At 31.0% G+C, this 21599-nt stretch overlaps 3 protein-coding genes and 1 long non-coding RNA gene across 7 annotated transcripts in view; all 4 read right to left on the bottom strand.

Moving 5' to 3' along the window:
* Window positions 1-298: 298 nt before the first annotated feature.
* On the bottom strand, window positions 299-1420 carry LOC111447332. 2 transcript variants are annotated; one of them, XR_002711244.1, is made up of 3 exons: window positions 1185-1420; window positions 1021-1102; window positions 299-441 (listed from the first exon to the last, which is right to left on the bottom strand). It is a non-coding gene; the product is annotated as an uncharacterized LOC111447332 (long non-coding RNA). The 2 variants fall into 2 exon arrangements; XR_002711245.1 differs by having other exon boundaries at window positions 1021-1075.
* Window positions 1421-3995: 2575 nt separating this feature from the next.
* Window positions 3996-11593, bottom strand: LOC111447329. Its single transcript, XM_023086437.1, has 5 exons — window positions 11567-11593; window positions 5226-5390; window positions 4736-4897; window positions 4513-4650; window positions 3996-4336 (listed from the first exon to the last, which is right to left on the bottom strand). The coding sequence occupies exons 1-5, from the start codon at window positions 11576-11578 to the stop codon at window positions 4133-4135; spliced, it is 681 nt and encodes a 226-aa protein (XP_022942205.1). The 5' UTR covers window positions 11579-11593; the 3' UTR covers window positions 3996-4132.
* LOC111447328 (very-long-chain (3R)-3-hydroxyacyl-CoA dehydratase PASTICCINO 2A-like) lies at window positions 6273-10977 on the bottom strand. Of its 3 annotated transcripts, none has more exons than XM_023086436.1 (10): window positions 10799-10977; window positions 8683-8782; window positions 8493-8604; window positions 8377-8395; window positions 8176-8264; window positions 8028-8081; window positions 7028-7098; window positions 6855-6936; window positions 6602-6698; window positions 6273-6522 (listed from the first exon to the last, which is right to left on the bottom strand). In XM_023086436.1, the coding sequence occupies exons 2-10, from the start codon at window positions 8751-8753 to the stop codon at window positions 6452-6454; spliced, it is 666 nt and encodes a 221-aa protein (XP_022942204.1). In that variant the 5' UTR covers window positions 8754-8782; window positions 10799-10977; the 3' UTR covers window positions 6273-6451. The 3 variants fall into 3 exon arrangements, with proteins under 3 accessions (XP_022942204.1, XP_022942202.1, XP_022942201.1); XM_023086434.1 differs by lacking the exon at window positions 10799-10977 and adding an exon at window positions 9676-10792 and having other exon boundaries at window positions 8493-8597; window positions 8683-9591; XM_023086433.1 differs by lacking the exon at window positions 10799-10977 and having other exon boundaries at window positions 8493-8597; window positions 8683-10792.
* An 8882-nt stretch (window positions 11594-20475) lies between the features above and the next one.
* LOC111447608 (UPF0725 protein At4g29550-like) overlaps window positions 20476-21599 on the bottom strand; it is a 2168-nt gene continuing 1044 nt past the window's right edge. Inside the window, exon 4 of the mRNA XM_023086858.1 lies at window positions 20476-20710. Within this exon, the coding sequence (XP_022942626.1) occupies window positions 20507-20710 (204 nt within the window). The 3' untranslated portion in view covers window positions 20476-20506. The remainder of the gene's footprint in view (window positions 20711-21599) is intronic.

The following is a 21599-nucleotide window of genomic DNA, read 5'->3' as shown; positions in this document are numbered from 1 at the left end:
TGCATGTAATCTTCTTCTACATCATAGTATGTAATTCATGCAAACTAGGCATACCGGCTCAGCGGGGCGATGACCTCCATCAAGCACCCAGAGCACGAAGTTCGCGCTCAATGGGGCGAATTCGTCCATCAAACACCCGAAACCCGGCATACTCAATTCTACACATAAAATAACGCATGCATACATACGGCGGAAGCCTAAGGCATACAAGCAACACTCATGTAATTTACACAATTCAAACACAACAGATAAACTGACTAGTAACTTACATGTTGAGCTAATCTGAAGCAGAACTACTAGCATGCATGCAATCTGAGCGAATCCTACAAGTATTTCTTCCTAAATACCGGGTGGTGACTTACCTGGTTGACGCGTGCCCTTTCGCTAGCGTTTCTTTGCCCGTGAGGTGTCCAAAACTACTGATTTCTCTAAATTAAGTCCCTATCCACGTAAAAACAGTATTAGAACTGGAGCCGGGACAAAAATCGAGAAAACAAAAAACAACCGGGCCAAATTGGCCGCTCCACGCGCGCTCACGCGCCCAGCAGCACGCTGGAAGTGCGTGGCCACGCGCGCGGGAAGGCGCCAGCCGCAGGCTGCACCCGCGCCTGCCACGCGCGCCCAATTCTGCACAGTCGCGGGTCGGCCGGTCCGGTCGGCTCGGCTCGCGTCGCGGTTCGGCCCGGCTTGCGGGCGACACGTGTTGACGCATCGCTGGAGCTGCGTTGCTCCAGCCGATGATCGACGCGTGTCCGGCGCCTGTCGCCGCCGTCCGCCGCTCGCCGGCCGACTCCTTTCTTCTTCTTTTTTTCCTTCTTCTTCTCCTTTCTTCTCTGCCCTCTGAAAACCGAAACACAACCTTCTTTTCCAATTTTCATATCTTTCGATCCGTAGATCGGATCGACATGATTCCTTCGACAAAGTTTTAGATCGTGTTACTGGCTTCGTCCTTGTATTTTTTTTCGTAATTTTTTTTTTATTAACTACTGGACGAGTTAAGAAGATTGGAATTTCGCTCACCGTTCTCGGACGACTCTCGAATCTCCGCCTTCGGGTTGAGGTTTCGGCCAAACTTCTTCATAGATCATGCATAGAGTTGTTCCTAGATGAATATATCAAGATTTCAGATCTTGATTCACAAGGAAAAAAAACCGTAGATCTGAGAAAACGTTCAAGATCCTTACCTTGCGGGTTTTCCGACTTCTTGATGAAAAATGGGACTCCGGCCACCCACATTCTCTTTTCCCTTCCAAGAAAGTCTCTATGCATGATCTTCACCTCCTTGCATCATGATCCTCACCGGAATAGACTCCGACGGTAGTTTTCGGTGAGTCTTCCGGCGGTTCATCATTTCTCCTCTCTCTAGGTTCTCTCTACCCCTTTCTCTCACTATCCCTCTTTTGCAGGGTTATGGATGGGGTTTTGGTTGGACCCCTCTCTACCCCTTTCTCTCACTATCCCTCTTTTGCAGGGTTATGGATGGGGTTTTGGTTGGACCCCTTAGGTGGTTAGAGGGGCAAATATTCGACTTTTCCTTCTTTTTTTTTTCTTTTCTATTTCTATTTCCCTTTCTTCGGGTATGACACTAACACTTACTACATTCTTTTTGATCTCGAACTGGAGTGAGAACGTTATGGTAACGCCAATCAAAATATTCTTTCTGCAATTTTAAATATAGATAAAGTAAAATTGTAGTTAAATGTACACATTTTCATAAATTCATTAATTTGAATTTGAAAATGAGTATGTTTTAACCGTAATTCATTTGATAATGAGTATGTTTTAACCTGTAACTCATCCATAATAGATTCTGCAGAATTAAAAAAAAAATGGTTAGACTACAATTATTTAAAAAATAATATATTAACAACTAATCTCCACAATAATATAATTTAGCGAAAGTTCATGTCTCATATTAGAAAAGAAAAAATCTATTTTATTTTGTTCTACCATGTAAGTGAAGTGGTTGTTATTACAAAAAAAAAATAATTAGTGGTATGGACTAAAATATTTATAAATATGATTTTGGATCCAACTTTAGTCTGAATAAATAATATTTCTATTTGATTTCCATTTTTATTTTTAGAATTTGATTTTTAGGCTGAACTATAATAACAAGAAAAGAAAATAGAAAATAAAAAGGAAAGAAAAACATAGCTCATGCAAAAACAAAGAGAAAGAAAAAACAGAGAAAAGGAAGGGCGTACCTGAACAAGAACAAAAAGAGACCTGTGACAAAGAAAAAAAAAAAAGAAGAATTAGTGCAGACATGAAACGAAGAGGGAAGGAGCCACCCTCTCGAAGGTTTGGAACATCGACTGTCACCCTCCTCCTTATGAATAGACACCGACAGCAGTGCCAACAACCACACCCAGGCATAGATTTTAAACTACCGATGGTAGCCAATACGCCGGAAGCACTGGCGACAGCCACCGCCTCGTTATTAAATATCTGAAACGCCATTGCCAACCGATGCAATGCTCTCTGGCAGCTTTTTTTTTCTCCCAGCGAACAGAAGAAAACAGAGAAAAAAAGAAAAGAGGAAGGAGGAAGTATGAAATTAAAATGAGCAAAGGAGGAGAGACGAACCTGATCACAGATGAGAGGGCAAGTGATGAATATTTGGGCAAGTGATGAATATTTATAGTCACTCAAGAATAAGAATACTGCTGGCAGTAGAGAGTCACTGAAGAATACTCGAGGAGAATATGGTTATAACCAAGAGGAGAGATGACAACTTCTGTCAGGAGAGAGAAAGGAGAATATGGTTATAACCATAAGCCGGAGGAGAGAGCACAACTTTTGATTCAGCAAGGGTGAATATGGTTATAACCAAGATGCTCTGAGTTCACACTTTTTACCAATCTTTGATTGCATATTATCAGGTATTCATTTTATGGCATGAATGAGGAGTTTGGTTTTGCACCTTCATTGCTCCTATGGCTAAGGTACTGGCTCTCCTGGAGCACAATTGGTCGGTGTTCTCTGCCTCTGTGATATTAAAACTGTTCTCAATCATATCATGTAGGTATAGCACATTCCTCTTGCTGTAGGTAATACAAAAACTGTGTCCTGCAGGAAGTCCTCATATGTACCGCTACATGCTTGTCCAGAGGTCAAAAGCTCTCTCAAAATCCAAAAAAGAACAGAAAAAAATGAAGGTTAATGTTATTCTCTCATTCAGTTTGTCTTAATTCAGTGTACTTTCCGAATATTTATCCTTAATTTTCATTTTTGATGTGCTTAGTATTGTTAAGGACATTTTGTTTCCTCCCTTAATAAATTTGTCTACCCAGACTGCTTAGTCTAACTCCAATTAGGCTAATATGATTGATTTAATTATGATATTAAGATTAATCATATTTCTTTCTCCTTTTATTAAGAAATTCTGATTACTTTGTATATACATTAAATAATTACGAAACAAGAAATAATAATAATAAATAAATAAATAAAAGAAATAATAATAATAAATAAATAATATTGATAAAAAAATATTAGGTAATTAAAAATAGGAAAATAATAAAAAATATTGAATAATTAAGAATTTGGAAGGGAGGAAATAATATTGATAAAAAATATTAGATAATTAAAAATAAGAGAATAATAAAAAATATTGAATAATTAAGAATTTGGAAAGGAGGAAATAGAGGTCATAGAAAATGAATCAATTCTCCGTGAGATAAGTCGGATATGCTTCTAGTATGATATGCTTCTATACTAATATGCTTCTATACTGATATGCTTCTAGTATGATATGCTTCTAGTATGATATGCTTCTAGTATGATATGCTTCTATACTAATATGCTTCTATACTAATATGCTTCTATACTAATATGCTTCATAATTTAAATACTAAATTTAAATTAGTACTATACTAATATGCTTCTATACTAATATGCTTCATAATTTAAATACTAAATTTAAATTAGTACTGTCCTTCTAAGAGTTATGTTGCACATGTTTGTGCTAAGAAAACAATACAAAATTCAAACATAACACCAATATATTTAATTATATAATATTGTCAGACCTCACAACCAAACAAAATGATACGATAAAAAGTAATAAAAAGTAACAAGTAGCCAACCAAAATGATATGATAAAAAGTAATGAGTAGTTTATCGGTCGCTAATTAAAGAACTTTGGTCTGCAAAGTTTGACGTCTATAATATCTTTTATAGGAATAACATAATAAACTTTAGCTTGGAAGGTTATTGGGGGAAATTCTGCCGAGGTTCCAATCGGCTTCACATTAAATGTGATGTAATACATCGAGCCACAACATCCAGAATGATTCGCCTTCACAATCTCTACAACTTCAAAATTAGTTCCCTATAGATAAAAGAAACATAAAAGAAACATTTCACAATCTCTACTACTTCAAAATTAGTTCCCTATCTATAGGAAGATAAAAGAAATATTTACATACATGAGTGGACAAATTCTTTTTCACATGATAAAACAAAAAAAAAAAAAAAAAAAGCATAGCTAGCAAGTCAGAACATTACATTTTCCTTGTTGTAATGTTTGATAGCTTTATTTGCTGAGATTCGAACCTCTTTAAGCATCCACGAGTTCTCATGCATATCTATTGGAATGATGAAACTACATGAAAAGACTTTGTCAAAATCTGGTACATCAAAACCCTGCATACATCCTTCGATTAAAAAAAGAAAAAATAAAGAAAAAAAATATTGAGTTTGACCAGTGAAAAATTAAAAGAAAATAAACCTCCGATTCTTCAACTGCACGAAAATACTCCCTCTCTTCTTTCTTAGTGATAGTATGGTAACCGTCTTGATAAAATTCATCGTCCGAATCTATCTCTTCCTCCTCTTCCTCCGAGAGGTGGTTTGAAGAAGGCATCAGATCCAGTGCTCGAAGTACCTTCATCTAATATATCCAAATCAATTTTTTTAATTTAGTTTGTTAATAAAATTTGAATGGATCCAAAACCCATGAGTAACAACAAAAGATATAGAGATTGGACAAGTTTATAGGGTTAAAAATATATATACAAGGGGGAGAATCATCACACATCCAAGAGAAAAATACAGCAATAACAAAAATTACCAGAAATGGCCTGAGATAAAATAACACAACAATTACAAAAATTAGCAGAAACAGGAGAGGGGCAAGAGATGATCCAACTCGATCCAACTCGCACAGCAAACATGATAAAAATAAAAATAAAGAAAAAAAAATAGAGTAAGAGACTTACGAAATTGACGGAGAGCAAACGCAGAGAGGAGGGGAAGATAATGGAGAAGGAAGATGGTGAGTTTTGAAGCCCTATAAATAGAGAAAGGGAAGTTACAAATGGGCGGAGAGAGCAAACGCAGAAAAGAGGCTGGAGAGAAGAAAGAAGATGATAGTTTTGAAGCCCTAAAAATGGGCCGGTTTTCTTGGGCTAAAAAACAGGCTTGGGCCGGAGTAGCTTTAAAAGTTTGGGCGCTTGGGCCGGAGTAGCTTTAAAAGTTTGGGCGCTTGGGCCGGAGTAGCTTTAAAAGTTTGGGCCGAATGAAAATAAGTATAAAAATTGGTGAGCCACTTAATTGCTACATTGATGGCCGTAGGTGACCCACCTAATTCGTTAATTGCTCCATTGACTTAAATGGAATGACTTAAATGGAAAGACTTAATTGGCCGCTTAATTGCTCCATTGATGTCTCCATTGATGCCCATCTCAAACAAAATGAAATCTAGACAAACATTTTAGTTACTAATTTATAAATTTTTACTTTAGAAATGTTTATTAAAGATCATAGTATTGCAACTTTTTTTTTTATTTAAAAAAGATATATTTTTAAAACAAATTAGGACGTTGATTATGACATATCTGGTTGCAAATTAAATTAATGAGTTAAAAATCTTATTAGAACGTTATATTTTGATTTTCAAAAAAATATATACAGTTCTGGCAAATTTTCAAATAAAAACAGCTCAACTCAAAGCTTCAACATTACACATCATTACAACCAAAATATATTAATAAAATAATAAATTGCTCTCAACCGTCAATATAAAATAATATAAATATAAAATAATATAAGATGATTAAATAAAATGTGAAAACCATTCATAAATGAATATCAATAAGAAAGAGAAAACCATAAATAGAACAACACAATTAAATGAGAGTAATAAATGATTTAGCATACAATAATTCAAAGAAACAATCACACAAAAGCAGAACAACAATTATCCGACTAATCTTAATATTATAATTAAATCAATCATATTAGCTTAATTAGAGTTAGATTAAGAGTTGATTAAGCAGTCTCAGTAGACAAATTTATTAAGGGAGGAAACAAAATGTCCTTAACAAGACTAAGCCAATCAAAAATAAAAATTAAGGATCAAAAATGAAAATTAAGGATAAATATGCGGAAAGTACACTGAATTAAGACAAACTGAACCCGAGAATAACATTAACTTCATTTTTTCCTACTCTTTTTTGGATTTTGAGAGAGCTTTTGACCTCTGAACAAGCATGTAGCGGTACATATGTGGACTTCCTGCAGGACACAGTTTCTGTATTACCAAAAGGAGCAAATACAAAAACATAAGCAAAAGAAAAGCAGCAAGAACTTGAACCTGGCACGTAGATTGCAAGAATAAGCATCGCTCCATAGAGGTAATCGAAAGAAAAGTTCCATTTGTTTGGCATTCTAAAAGAATACTTCCCAGATTCCTGAAAGCAACTCATTACGATCATTCACTGCAATTTGAAATGACGACAAACTTCCTAATGGAACGACGTATACTTCGACGCAGCATGCCCAAGATCGGTTTGGGATTGAATTCGTAAGAGTGAATCATGTGTACAACATGACATTGGATTTCTTACCTTCATGTAAGGAAGAGCCAGATAGACTAAACCAACTTCACTAGTGATGCCTGTTACATACAGCAAGAGGAATGTGCTATACCTACATGATATGATTGAGAACAGTTTTAATATCACAGATGCAGAGAACACCGACCAATTGTACTCCACTCCACTACATAAGGAGCCAGTACCTTAGCCATAGGAGCAATGAAGGTGCAAAACCAAACGCCTCCTTCATGCCATAAAATGAATACCGGATAATCTGCAATCAAAGATTGGTAAAAAGTGTCAACTCAGAGAATCTTCAATCTTCTCCCTTTAACTGTACCATTCAACTATTGGAGGGTAAGACGAAGAAACCAGACATAGAACTTATCCACAACAGATTGCATATCAACATAAAGTCAGTAATTGTTTATTCGTCTCCATGGTACATCTTGAAAACTGTATGCCTTGATAGATAGATTTTGGAACTTTTTTCCATAACTTAGGACTGGTTTGTAATGAATTTCTAAGTATCTAACTCTTTCTATAACTACTTCAAAAAGAACACTTTGAGGTAGATAAAATCACTTTTGTCGCATTTAAAATAACTCTGAAACATGTTTTTAATTACTCAAAATCAATTTGTACGGTATGAAAATTGTAAAATCAAACATTAAGTTGATTTGGAATGAATGATTAAAGCATGTTCTGGAGTAGGTTCGAACATGATGAAAGTAATCCTAACCATTTCAAAACTCCTCAAGCATGTTTGAGAGTAAGTTTGGAATGGCAAAATCACTAAGAAGTGATTTTTGACCATTTCAAAGTCACTCCTAAACATGCAAGAATTAAGTAACCAAATTTTCACAATTCTACGAATCATGTCAAACACATTCTAGATCTACTAATTTGAATGAGGAAGTGATGATCTAATAAATTATCATCTCACAGAATATACAATGGTCGGCAAACTTAACAATAAAAACTGAGTTAACAATGTACATAATTCCTAAAAATCAGAAGCCCATCACAAAGCATCAACCATTGGAGTTACACACACATAAAGCCGATAAAGCCGATAAGCATAGATTCATTATAAAAAGAATCTTGGATCATCTCTTGTGGTTTGTTAAAGGTTATAATCAATAACTAAAGTGAGTAAATTAAGTTTGGAATTAAGGTTTCCAGTAAAAAAAATGTACTTGCCTCTGTGATAGACCAGCTGATGACCAAGGAGGAAACAAGTACATGATTCCTAACCTGCCAGACCCAAGAAGTAATCAGTTTTATCAATTAAAATTACAAACATAAACACTAATTTATGGCTAATTGAATGAAAAAGAAGGGTTTCAACCTCAGGGAAACTCCATAAGATGCCCCAAGTCAAATACAATCTAGAACCTATCTGTGGTAACGTTGCTGTTACAGGGGATCTCACAAGCCCTAATTAGGCAAAAACCAAAACCCACGATTCAGCTTCGTTTCTAAGCTACAATCAGGGAAAGAAAGAAAATCTTCGACACCAAAACTTGTAAGCGGATCAAATATAGCTTACCAACGAGGCCATGGAGAATCTGCGAAGTAGAAAAATGCGAGAAATCATTATAAAATACTTCATAATAGGCTCTATCACGATAATCAGCTCATAAACCAGAAACGATCAGGGAATACCTCTAAAACAGCTGCAGTTTGAGCAAACTGAAGAGGACGTTCGACGGCATTATATACCTGTTGGTGACCAGATTCCTTCAATTGCTTGACTGAGAAGTAGAACACCTGAACCCTTCAACACCCAAACAAAATTTTACATTACGAGTAGAAATATGAAGAGGGAAGTGATTGAGAAGGGGGAAGAACTTACCATCCGACGAAGAGAGTCCAATTGTAGATGGAGAGGTACAGGCGCCGAATAGTTGCCAAAAATCCCGCCATTGATGGAGAAATGGAGAACGATTGAAGATCTGGAGAATCTTATGAGAAAATGAGTACATAGCATTTAGTTGAGCAGCTGAACTACTTCAGTGATTGCCGTCTGATCGGATCGCCCACCTCCAGAAGATATCTTTCTCATATAATTATGACAAGTGGTACAAATTATCGCTTCCATCCTATGGGCTTCATAGGGACTTTTCATATTCTTAATGGGCATCATAGGGACTTTTCATATTCTTAATGGGCTTCATAGGGACTTTTCATATTCTTAATGGGCTTCATAGGGACTTTTCATATTCTTAATGGGCTTCATAGGGACTTTTCATATTCTTAATGGGCTTCATAGGGACTTTTCATATTTGATGGGGTTTTTCACATTATTAATGGGCTGGGCTTTTCATATTCTTAATGGGCTAGAAAGAAAATAGAGAGAGAGAGGAGGTAAACGCAGAGAAGAGGGAGGGGGCAGAGTAAATGAGAGAAGAAGGTGAGCCATTAATTGCTCCATTGATGGCGTCTGTATATTTGGGTGGGCCATTTAATTGCTCAGGTTAATTTCTCTTTTTTTTTTTTTTTTTTTTGCCAAAAATCGAAAGGCGCCGGCGACCCTAGCCAAAAATTCGAAGATATGGAGAACCGGACATGGAGCGGATAATCTTCCGATTCTGTTCATCTGATCCACGCCCCCTCCCTAGTTTGAAGAGGAACAGGCCTGGATCTGGATAATCTTCCTACTTCGGTCATCTGATCCACCCTACCTCCGGGTAAATGGCAGTTAAAATACGGGTGAAACGGAGAAAGAAGATCCATTTCGGCTATCTGATCCACGTCCAACCTCCTACTTTTGCCAAAAATCAGGAGAAACTGAGAAAGAAGATCTGGAGAATCTTCCTATTTCGGTTATGTCTGATACACGACTCACTCTCTCAGGATCGGCAGTCGATGTCTCACTCTCTTTTGTACAAATAATCCCTCCGTCTTACAGTTCCGTCCTCATCCCCTCCAACAGTAAGTAACTGAGACAAACTCTCGGTCGTGTTTCGGTGGTAAGAAATTGAAACACAAACTCTCGATCCTGTTTACTCTGCTCTCTTGGTCAACTTAGTGTTTTTCGTTGAATATTTTTTGGTCAGCTTAGCGTAAATAGGTGTTCATTGTTCAATCTGATTGTGTATATATATCATCTAAGCACATTTGCAAAATAATTTTAGATAGATAATTAACATGTTTGAGTAGATTGGGTTTGGGTTTGAGTACATTGGTGAAAATTATTAAGTTTTATAATACTAGTTTTTCTAGTTTTATAATTTCTTCATCTGGTTGGTTGAACCTATTCTTTTTTACTTCATAGGTCCTTCATAGGAAGACTTTTTATTCTATTAACACCTAAAAGTGAGGTACTTCAAGTAAGTAAATCTTAATATAAAATTAAGGAAACTTGTAAATCCTAATATGAAAATAATGAAATTTGTAAATTAGGAAACTCGTAAATACTATGAAAAGAAAGAAATTTGTAAATTCTAATATGAAAATAAGGATACTTGTAAATCATAGGAAAAGAAACAAAAACATGTAAAGAGAAACTTGTAAATCCCGATATAATAAGAAAAATGTAAATTAGATACTTAGAAAATCAAACCTTTTAAGTTGTAAATCACAGATCCAGTAAAAAAAATCAATCAAATAACAAACCAAAAACAAAAATTACCAGAAACCAATCCAAGGTAGTCATACAAAAATAAAAATAAGGAAAAATAAATAGATTGAGATAGGGTTACCAAATAGCCAAACTGTATAATATTTTAAAGGATCAAAACCAGAATCATTAAGAAACATCAAAATATATGAAGATTGGAAATATATAAACTAAAATGATTAAGATTTATATTGTTAAAAATATAAAGTAGGAGAAAAAATCAATGTCCATATATTTTGATTAATAGAGTGAGAGAGGGATACCAAATATCCAAACTGCAGAGGGACAGTCATACAAAATAAAAATATAAAAAAAAAAGAAAAAGAAAAAAAAGAGTAGAAGAGGCTACCAAATCGCCGAGAGCAAACGCAGAGAAGAGATGCACGAAATCTGGAATGGAGAGAAGAAAGAAGAAAGAAGATGATTTGGCGAGAGCAAACGCAGAGAAGAGAGTCACGAAATCTGGAATCTGGAGCGAGAAAGAAGATGATACCAAATCGCCGATCTGGAATCTGGAGAGAGAAAGAAGATGATACCAAATCGCCGGAATCTGGAGAGAGAGAAAGAAGATGATGAGTGTTGAAGCCCTACAAATAGTCTTGGGCCCATGGTGAGTTTTGAAGCCCTAAAAATAGGCCGGCTGGGCTAAAACAGGCTTGGGCCCATGGTGAGTTTTGAAGCCCTAAAAATAGGCCGGCTGGGCTAAAACAGGCTTGGGCTGGTGTAGCTTTAAAAAATAAGTTTGGGCCGTCTATCTTTTATCCATTTATTTATTAAATCTTTTCCATAAACATATATATAAAAAAAAATGACCATCTGCTGGGGAGAGCAAAGAACCCTTGTTTTCCGAGTGTTCTTGATCCTTGGTGGAAGGAGGTGTTTTCCAATCACTTAGATCTCAAAAACCAGCGGTGGTATGGTGTTTCCCGCCAACGGTTCTTTGCTCTCACACCCAACTCCCTTGTTTTTGGTGATCTGCTATTGCCCCTGTAATTGGGCTGAAATCACTCTTATTTCTTAGGTAAAAGTAAGAGCACTCATGTACGGATGACAACATTACGGTGATACAACAGTAAGTTACTCATGTACGGATGACAACATCACGGTGACGTAAAAGTAAGGCACCCATGTACGAATGATAACATCATAGTGACGGCCATAAGATCAAAGCTAGGGTAGATGTGTTCACGTTATTCTTCTTCCATAGCTCTTAGTTTAGATAAGGACATTTAAATTCATGTTTATTTATTTTCTCTCACATTGTTTTAATGACTTTGTTATAATCATATAACGTTATGAATATTTTAAATGACTTTTTCACGCATATGTAATATCTATCCTAACGATCTTGACTTTAATTAAAAAATTAGGATCATTGCAAAAGATGTGAATTCTTTTCTTCAACACGAGTGAAATAATACTGTAACCCATCAAATAAACGAGAGTGAAATAATACTGTTACCCATCAAATTATCATACAATTGATAACCTAATTTCAACCCAAAATTGGCCTAACTTAGTGTATCACAATTATGGATTTTTATAAAATTAAAGTTAGTTTAACAATTTTTTTTTGAAGGACATTACTTGATCTTTTAGGCTATAAAAAATATAAAAAAATATTGGATAAAAAGAATTAGTGGAGTACAAAAATATTGAATAATTTAGAATTTGAAGGACATATATGTTACTTGATCTTTTAGGACATATTATGTTACTTGATCTTTTAGGCTATAAAAAATATAAAAAAATATTGGATAAAAAGAATTAGTGGAGTACAAAAATATTGAATAATTTAGAATTTGAAGGACATATATGTTACTTGATCTTTTAGGACATATTATGTTACTTGATCTTTTAGGCTATAAAAAATATAAAAAAATATTGGATAAAAAGAATTAGTGGACTAAAAAAATATTGAATAATTTAGAATTTGAAGGACATATATGTTACTTGATCTTTTAGGACATATTATGTTACTTGATCTTTTAGGCTATAAAAAATATAAAAAAATATTGGATAAAAAGAATTAGTGGACTAAAAAAATATTGAATAATTTAAAATTTGAAGGACATATATGTTACTTGATCTTTTAGGACATATTATGTTACTTGATCTTTTAGGCTATAAAAAATATAAAAAAATATTGGATAAAAAGAATTAGTGGACTAAAAAAATATTGAATAATAATAATAATAATAATAATAATAATAATAATAATAATAATAATAATAATAATAATAATAATAATAATAATAATAATAATAATAATAATAATAATAATAATAATAATAATAATAATAATAATAATAATAATAATAATAATAATAATAGTAATAATAATAATAATAATAATAATAATAATAATAATAATAATAATAATACTAGTAGTAATAGTAATAATAGTAGTAATAGTAATAATAGTAGTAATAATAATAATAATAATAGTAATAATACTAGTAGTAATAGTAATAATAATAATAATAGTAATAATAATAATAGTAATAATAATAATAGTAATAATAGTAATAATAATACTAATACTAATAATAATAATACTAATAATAATACTAATAATAATAATACTAATAATAATAATAATACTACTAACCATTTGTAGTTGAAATTTATGTCTAATTTTATATATTTTTAACCTCTATATATATATAAACAATATTTTGTCTATCAAAAAACAAATCAAATGTAATCAATTACACAGAAGATATTAATATTGGTAAAAAAAACCTCGTTGTTTGTAACATTTTTTTTAAATACACAGTACCTTCTGGAGTATTAATGACATCTTGATTCACCTTTTCATACTCATGCTTCTCCCCATGAATTTTTGATGATACAATATTTTTTTACGTGGTTATCCTTTCCATAACCAACGATCAGAATAGCATGCCAAGAAAAAGCGCTGATGTCTGTATTTAATAGTTGAGTACCATAATATATTTCCTACAAAAGAAAAAAAAAATACTTAAATAATAATGTTTAACTATAATATTTTATTTAGTAAAAAAAAAATTACTTTACTTACATTTCTCACACATTTTAATCCATCAGTAATTCTTATACAACCAGTTATGGGTTGATCCTCTATTTTTGAAGATAGGTTTTCAATATTTACCTTCTAATATGCTTTAATCTGGATCAATTGCTACAATTAATAAAATACATCAGTTATACTTTATGAAAAAATAAATTATGTATAGGTTAAAAGAAAAAATATTAAATTAATGAGTTTTAAAAGAAATCTTACCGTGGTGACTTTTTTTGCAATTTCCTCTCTTAGCATTAAATTTGTAATCTTTTTCCTTAGCAATTCCTTGGTTAGATGGGGTGAAACTTGGAGGATATTTTTGTATTCACCCTTATAAACAATATTGTAAAGTGATTCAATAGCCCCCGTAGCTACTATAGCCCAACAACAGTCTAAAAATAAAAAAAAAAAAAAAAAAAATTAATTATTAAGATGTAAAATAAATCCTAATATAAATATAAAAATAGATGGGTAATAAAAAAAAAAAATACAAAATAAATCTTAATATAAATATGAAAATATATATATATAATAAAAGAAAAACTAATACTTACTACATTTTTTTTATCTCGAACTGGTGTGAGAACGTTATGGTAACGCCAATCAAAATATTCTTCCTGCAATTTTAAATATAGATAAAGTAAAATTGTAGTTAAATGTACACATTTTCATAAATTCATTAATTTGAATTTGATAATCAGTATGTTTTAACCGTAATTCATTTGATAATGAGTATGTTTTAACCGTAATTCATTTGATAATGAGTATGTTTTAACGTGTAACTCATCCATAATAGATTCTGCATAATTTAAAATAAAAAAAAAGTGGTTAGATTACAATTATTTAAAAAATAATATATTAACAACGAATCTCCACAATAATAGAGTTTAGCGAAAGTTCATGTCTCGTATTAGAAAACAAAAAGTCTATCTTATTTTGTTCTACCTTCATGTAAGTGAAGTGGTTGTTATTACCAAAAATATATAAATTAGTGGTATGGACTAAAATATTTACAAATATGATTTTGGATCCAACTTTAGTCTGAATATATAATATTTCCATTTGATTCCCATTTTTATTTTTAGAATTTGATTTTTAGGCTGAACGATAATAACAAAAAAAGAAAATAGAAAATAAAAAGGAAAGAAAAACAGAGCTCATGCAAAAACAAGGAGCAAAAAAAGAAAAGAGAAGAAAAATGAAAAGAAAAAACAGAGAAAAGGACCTTGAGCTTATGCAAGAACAAGAAGAGACCTGTGGCAAAGAAAAAAAAAAAAGGATTAGTGCAGACATGAAACGAAAAAATATATATATATATTAAAAGAAAAAATATTAAATTAATGAGTTTGAAGACATTTTTTTAGACACTTTAACTGGTTCCACCAGCTTCCCCTGTTTTTGAAGTTAGGTTTTCAATATCTACTTTTTCATATGCTTTAATCTTGATCAATTGCGGCAATTAATAAAATCAAAGGTTATATTATACGAATATATATATATATATATATATTAAAAGAAAAAATATTAAATTAATGAGTTTGAAGAGAAATGTTACCGTGTGATTTTTTTGCAATTTCCTCTCTTAGCATTAAATTTGTAATCCTTCTCCTTAGCAATTCCTTTGTTAGATATAATCCACTCAAAAGCTTTTCTTACTCATGAAGTATAACATTCTTGTAGACCTATATTTATATATATATATATACCCAATAAAAGAATAACTAATACTTACTACATCTCTTTTGATCTCGAACGGGAGTGGGAACATTATGATAACGCCAATCAAAATATTCTTCCTACAATCTAAATATAGATTAAATAAAATTGTAGTTAAATATTTACATTTTCATAAATTGATTGATTTTATAACAATTATGTTTTAACCTCGAACTCATCCATAATGATTTACATTTTCATAAATTGATTGATTTTATAACAATTATGTTTTAACCTCGAACTCATCCATAATGGGTTCTCCAGAATTTGATCTGATAAAAAAACTTGTTAGACAACAATTATTTCAGAGAAAATAATATATTAACATTAAATTTACTCTCTTAATGGGTTCTCCAGAATTCGGTGATTTTTTTTTGCAATTTCCTCTCTTAGCATTAAATTTGTAATCCTTCTCCTTAGCAATTCCTTTGTTACATATGATCCACTCAAAAGCTTTTCTTACTGATGAGGTATAACATTCTTCTTCTGTGGTGATTTTTTTTGCAATTTCCTCTCTTAGCATTAAATTTGTAATCCTTCTCCTTAGCAATTCTTTTGTTAGATATGATCCACTCAAAAGCTTTTCTTACTGATGAGGTATAACATTCTTCTTCTGTGGTGATTTTTTTTGCAATTTCCTCTCTTAGCATTAAATTTGTAATCCTTCTCCTTAGCAATTCTTTTGTTAGATATGATCCACTCAAAAGCTTTTCTTACTGATGAGGTATAACATTCTTGTAGACCTATATTTATATTTATATATATACACAATAAAAGAATAACTAATACTTATCTCTTTTGATCTCGAACTGGAGTGGGAACATTATGATAACGCCAATCAAAATATTCTTCCTACAATTTAAATATAGATTAAATAAAATTGTAGTTAAATGTTTACATTTTCATAAATTGATTGTTCCTACAATTTAAATATAGATTAAATAAAATTGTAGTTAAATGTTTACATTTTCATAAATTGATTGATTTTATAACAATTATGTTTTAACCTCGAACTCATCCATAATGGTTTACATTTTCATAAATTGATTGATTTTATAACAATTATGTTTTAACCTCGAACTCATCCATAATGGGTTCTCCAGAATTTGATCTGATAAATTTATAACAATTATGTTTTAACCTCGAACTCATCCATAATGGGTTCTCCAGAATTTGATCTGATAAAAAAACTTGTTAGACAACAATTATTTCAGAGAAAAAATAATATATTAACATTAAATTTCCTATCTTAATGGGTTCTCCAGAATTCGGTGATTTTTTTTTGCAATTTCCTCTCTTAGCATTAAATTTGTAATCCTTCTCCTTAGCAATTCCTTTGTTAGATATGATCCACTCAAAAGCTTTTCTTACTGATGAGGTATAACATTCTTCTTCTGTGGTGATTTTTTTTGCAATTTCCTCTCTTAGCATTAAATTTGTAATCCTTCTCCTTAGCAATTCCTTTGTTAGATATGATCCACTCAAAAGCTTTTCTTACTGATGAGGTATAACATTCTTGTAGACCTATATTTATATTTATATATATACACAATAAAACAATAACTAATACTTATCTCTTTTGATCTCGAACTGGAGTGGGAACATTATGATAACGCCAATCCAAATATTTTCCTACAATTTAAATATAGATTAAATAAAATTGTAGTTAAATGTTTACATTTTCATAAATTGATTGATTTTATAACAATTATGTTTTAACCTCGAACTCATCCATAATGGGTTCTCCAGAATTTGATCTGATAAAAAAACTTGTTAGACAACAATTATTTCAGAGAAAAAATAATATATTAACATTAAATTTCCTCTCTTAATGGGTTCTCCAGAATTCGGTGATTTTTTTTTGCAATTTCCTCTCTTAGCATTAAATTTGTAATCCTTCTCCTTAGCAATTCCTTTGTTAGATATGATCCACTCAAAAGCTTTTCTTACTGATGAGGTATAACATTCTTCTTCTGTGGTGATTTTTTTTTGCAATTTCCTCTCTTAGCATTAAATTTGTAATCCTTCTCCTTAGCAATTCTTTTGTTAGTTTTTTTTGCAATTTCCTCTCTTAGCATTAAATTTGTAATCCTTCTCCTTAGCAATTCTTTTGTTAGATATGATCCACTCAAAAGCTTTTCTTATTAAATTTGTAATCCTTCTCCTTAGCAATTCTTTTGTTAGATATGATCCACTCAAAAGCTTTTCTTACTGATGAGGTATAACATTCTTGTAGACCTATATTTGTTAGATATGATCCACTCAAAAGCTTTTCTTACTGATGAGGTATAACATTCTTGTAGACCTATATTTATATTTATATATATACACAATAAAACAATTTACTGATGAGGTATAACATTCTTGTAGACCTATATTTATATTTATATATATACACAATAAAACAATAACTAATACTTATCTCTTTTGATCTCGAACTGGAGTGGGAACATTATGATAACGCCAATCAAAATATTTTCCTACAATTTAAATATAGATTAAATAAAATTGTAGTTAAATGTTTACATTTTCATAAATTGATTGATTTTATAACAAGTATGTTTTAACCTCGAACTCATTCATAATGGGTTCTCCAGAATTTGATCTGATAAAAAAACTTGTTAGACAACAATTATTTAAGAGAAAAAATAATATATTAACAACGAATCTGAACAATAATGGGTTGAGTTGAGCGAATTTTTTGACTCACTCCAAAAGTTCGGGTTGGTTGGATTGGTAACCCAACCCGATCCAAAAATTTTCACAACCCAACCCTTTATTTTCGGGTCGGGTTCTACAGTTGCTAACTTTTTTTTAAAAGTTTTTTAATTTTTTTTTATTTACTGGTTGGGTTTAGGTTGGGTTCTACAATTGCTATTCACCATTTATTATGATTCGATATAATCTTATATAAAAAAATATTAAAAGTTTACAAACAAACACAAATCAATTTATAATTATAAATAATAAAAAACAAATTTATCCACAACGTGTAACATCTCAACATTACTTAACCAAAAAAAAATTAGAAAATTAGTTAGCTTAAAATAAGGAAAATATAAGTATAAGGATGGATTATGAAATTATAAAAATAATAGAAATTATTAGTTCAAATGAACCATACATAACAAAAATAAGAAATAGGGTAATTTTTATTTTAAAAAGTATGGATAAATTATAAAATTAAAAAACTAATAGTGGAAGGGAACTAAAAAAATTCAATAATCTATCATAAATCATATTTTTAAATTAAAATAACGGTGTGATTTAGATATTTGTTAATTTATCTACCTTATAAACAATATATTTAAACATAATATGAAATTAAAAAATTATAAAAGAAAAACAAAATAATAAAAGAATGAATTTATCTTGAGTTGAAATATAAGTCAAAATATAAATGAAATTAGAGTCGAAATATGGTGTAATTTTTTTAAAAAAGCATGAATAGATTATAAAATTAAAAAGATTATAGATGAATGTAAAAAAAATATGATTACATGATCGAACTCAATATCGATTGGTCGGAAATGAAATATTAACTATGTAAATCTACTCTCCTTATCAAAACATAAGTATTTAATTTACATTTTTTTTTATTATATTAAGATTTACAAATTTTCTAATAAGTGATAAGATAAGTACCTAGTTTACTAGTTAAGTGATAAGTACCTACTTTACTAGTTAAGTGATACTAGTTAAGTGATAGGTACCTACTTTACTAGTTAAGTGTTTACTAGTTAAGTGATAGGTACCTACTTTACTAGTTAAGTGTTTACTAGTTAAGTGATAGGTACCTACTTTACTAGTTAAGTGTTTACTAGTTAAGTGATAAGTACCTACTTTACTAGTTAAGTGTTTTACTAGTTAAGTGTTTACTAGTTGAGTGATAAGTACCTACTTTACTAGTTAAGTGTTTACTAGTTGAGTGATAAGTACCTACTTTACTAGTTAAGTGTTTACTAGTTAAGTGATAAGTACCTACTTTACTAGTTAAGTGATAAGTACCTACTTTACTAGTTAAGTGATAAGTACCTAACCTACTTTACTAGTTAAGTGATAAGTACCTAACCTACTTTACTAGTTAAGTGATAAGTACCTAACCTACTTTACTAGTTAAGTGATAAGTACCTACTTTACTAGTTAAGTGATAAGTACCTACTTTACTAGTTTTTTCTTTATTATTCTTTATTATCAAGTACCTAAGTACCTTAGTGTCTTAATTTATTAATTTCTTTATTTTCATATTAAAATTTACCACTTACTTTTAAGTGTCCTAATTTATTAACTTCTTTATTTTCATATTAGAATTTACCAGTTTGATTAAGTAGTTTCATGTTACTTTGCTACCAGCGGATTATATTCAGTGTGCATGCTCTCTTCAAGTTCAAACTCCATGTAGACTAAAAACTCTATGAAGTAAGAGAATAAAATATCGGTCTATGAAGTAAGTTCAAACTCCATGTAGACTAAAAACTCTATGAAGTAAGAGAATAAAATATCGGTCTATGAAGTAAGAGAATAAAAGTATAAGGTTAGCATTGAAGAAGTTAGAAAACACTGTCAAGTAAAAGTATATAAGGTTCAATGGTTCAACAATGTGCAGGAGCTTCAGAATTGCTGAAAACAAGAGGCATTGCCCGAAGGTGGCAGATGCCAGATTTCTCCAGCCACTGAGTTTATCAGATAATTGACAAAGGAACATGAAATTCTGATTACATTAAATAATTAAAGATACTTAAGACAAAGAAGAAATAATAATAAATAAATAAATAAATAATATTGATAAAAAAATATTAGGTAACTAAAAATAGGAAAATAATAAAAAATATTGAATAATTAAGAACTTAGAAGGGAGAAAAATAATATTGATAAAAAATATTAGATAATTAAAAATAAGAGAATAATAAAAAATATTGAATAATTAAGAATTTGGAAGGGAGGAAATAGAGGTCATAGAAAATGAATCAATTATCAGTTAGATAAGTCCGATATGCTTCTATACTAATATGCTTCATAATTTAAATAGTAAATTTAAATTAGTACTGCCCTTCTGAGAGATATGTCTTCTAAGAGATATGTGGGCCAAGAAACAATAAAAAATTCAAACATAACACCAATATATTTAATTATATAATATTGTCTATATTTAATTATATAATATTGTCTATATTTAATTATATAATATTGTCTATATTTAATCACCAAACAAAATGATATGATAAAAAGTAATAAAAAGTAACAAATAGCCAACCAGAATGATATGATAAAAAGTAATAAGTAGTTTATCCGTCGCTAATTAAAGAACTTTGGCCTGCAAAGTTCGACGTCTATAATATCTTTTATAGGAATAGCGTAATAAACTTTAGCTTGGAAGGTTATTGGGGAAAATTCTGCCGAGGTTCCAATCGGCTTCACATTAAATGTGATGTAATACATCGAGCCACAGCATCCAGAATGATTCGCCTTCACAATCTCTACGACTTCAAAATTAGTTCCCTATAGATAAAAGAAACATTTCACAATCTCTACGACTTCAAAATTAGTTCCCTATAGATAAAAGAAACATTTCACAATCTCTACGACTTCAAAATTAGTTCCCTATAGATAAAAGAAACATTTCACAATCTCTACGACTTCAAAATTAGTTCCCTATAGATAAAAGAAACATTTCACAATCTCTACGACTTCAAAATTAGTTCCCTATAGATAAAAGAAACATTTCACAATCTCTACGACTTCAAAATTAGTTCCCTATAGGAAGATAAAAGAAACATTTCACAATCTCTACGACTTCAAAATTAGTTCCCTATAGATAAAAGAAACATTTCACAATCTCTACGACTTCAAAATTAGTTCCCTATAGATAAAAGAAACATTTCACAATCTCTACGACTTCAAAATTAGTTCCCTATAGATAAAAGAAACATTTCACAATCTCTACGACTTCAAAATTAGTTCCCTATAGATAAAAGAAACATTTCACAATCTCTACGACTTCAAAATTAGTTCCCTGTCTATAGGAAGATAAAAGAAACATTTCACAATCTCTACGACTTCAAAATTAGTTCCCTATAGATAAAAGAAACATTTCACAATCTCTACGACTTCAAAATTAGTTCCCTATAGATAAAAGAAACATTTCACAATCTCTACGACTTCAAAATTAGTTCCCTATAGATAAAAGAAACATTTCACAATCTCTACGACTTCAAAATTAGTTCCCTATAGATAAAAGAAACATTTCACAATCTCTACGACTTCAAAATTAGTTCCCTATAGATAAAAGAAACATTTCACAATCTCTACGACTTCAAAATTAGTTCCCTGTCTATAGGAAGATAAAAGAAACATTTCACAATCTCTACGACTTCAAAATTAGTTCCCT

Source organism: Cucurbita moschata, unplaced genomic scaffold (genome assembly GCF_002738365.1).
Source record: "Cucurbita moschata cultivar Rifu unplaced genomic scaffold, Cmos_1.0 Cmo_Scf00009, whole genome shotgun sequence".
In the NCBI taxonomy this organism is placed as follows: Eukaryota; Viridiplantae; Streptophyta; class Magnoliopsida; order Cucurbitales; family Cucurbitaceae; genus Cucurbita; species Cucurbita moschata.
Note: the sequence above shows the minus strand (reverse complement) of the source record. Positions and strands in the feature narration are given on the sequence as shown.

Excerpts from the sequence above, each read along its gene's own strand:
- LOC111447328 (XM_023086433.1), bottom strand. The coding sequence starts at position 8,817 with ATGCTATGTACTCATTTTCTCATAAGATTCTCCAGATCTTCAATCGTT. Across the intron at positions 8,598-8,682 it reads TGGACTCTCTTCGTCGGATG|GTGTTCTACTTCTCAGTCAA; the intron begins GTAAGTTCTTCC and ends TGAAGGGTTCAG. Across the intron at positions 6,699-6,854 it reads TGGCTCTTCCTTACATGAAG|GAATCTGGGAAGTATTCTTT; the intron begins GTAAGAAATCCA and ends AGTTGCTTTCAG.
- LOC111447329 (XM_023086437.1), bottom strand. Across the intron at positions 4,898-5,225 it reads GTTTGCTCTCCGTCAATTTC|ATGAAGGTACTTCGAGCACT; the intron begins GTAAGTCTCTTA and ends TGGATATATTAG. Across the intron at positions 4,337-4,512 it reads AACATTACAACAAGGAAAAT|GGAACTAATTTTGAAGTTGT; the intron begins GTAATGTTCTGA and ends TTTTATCTATAG.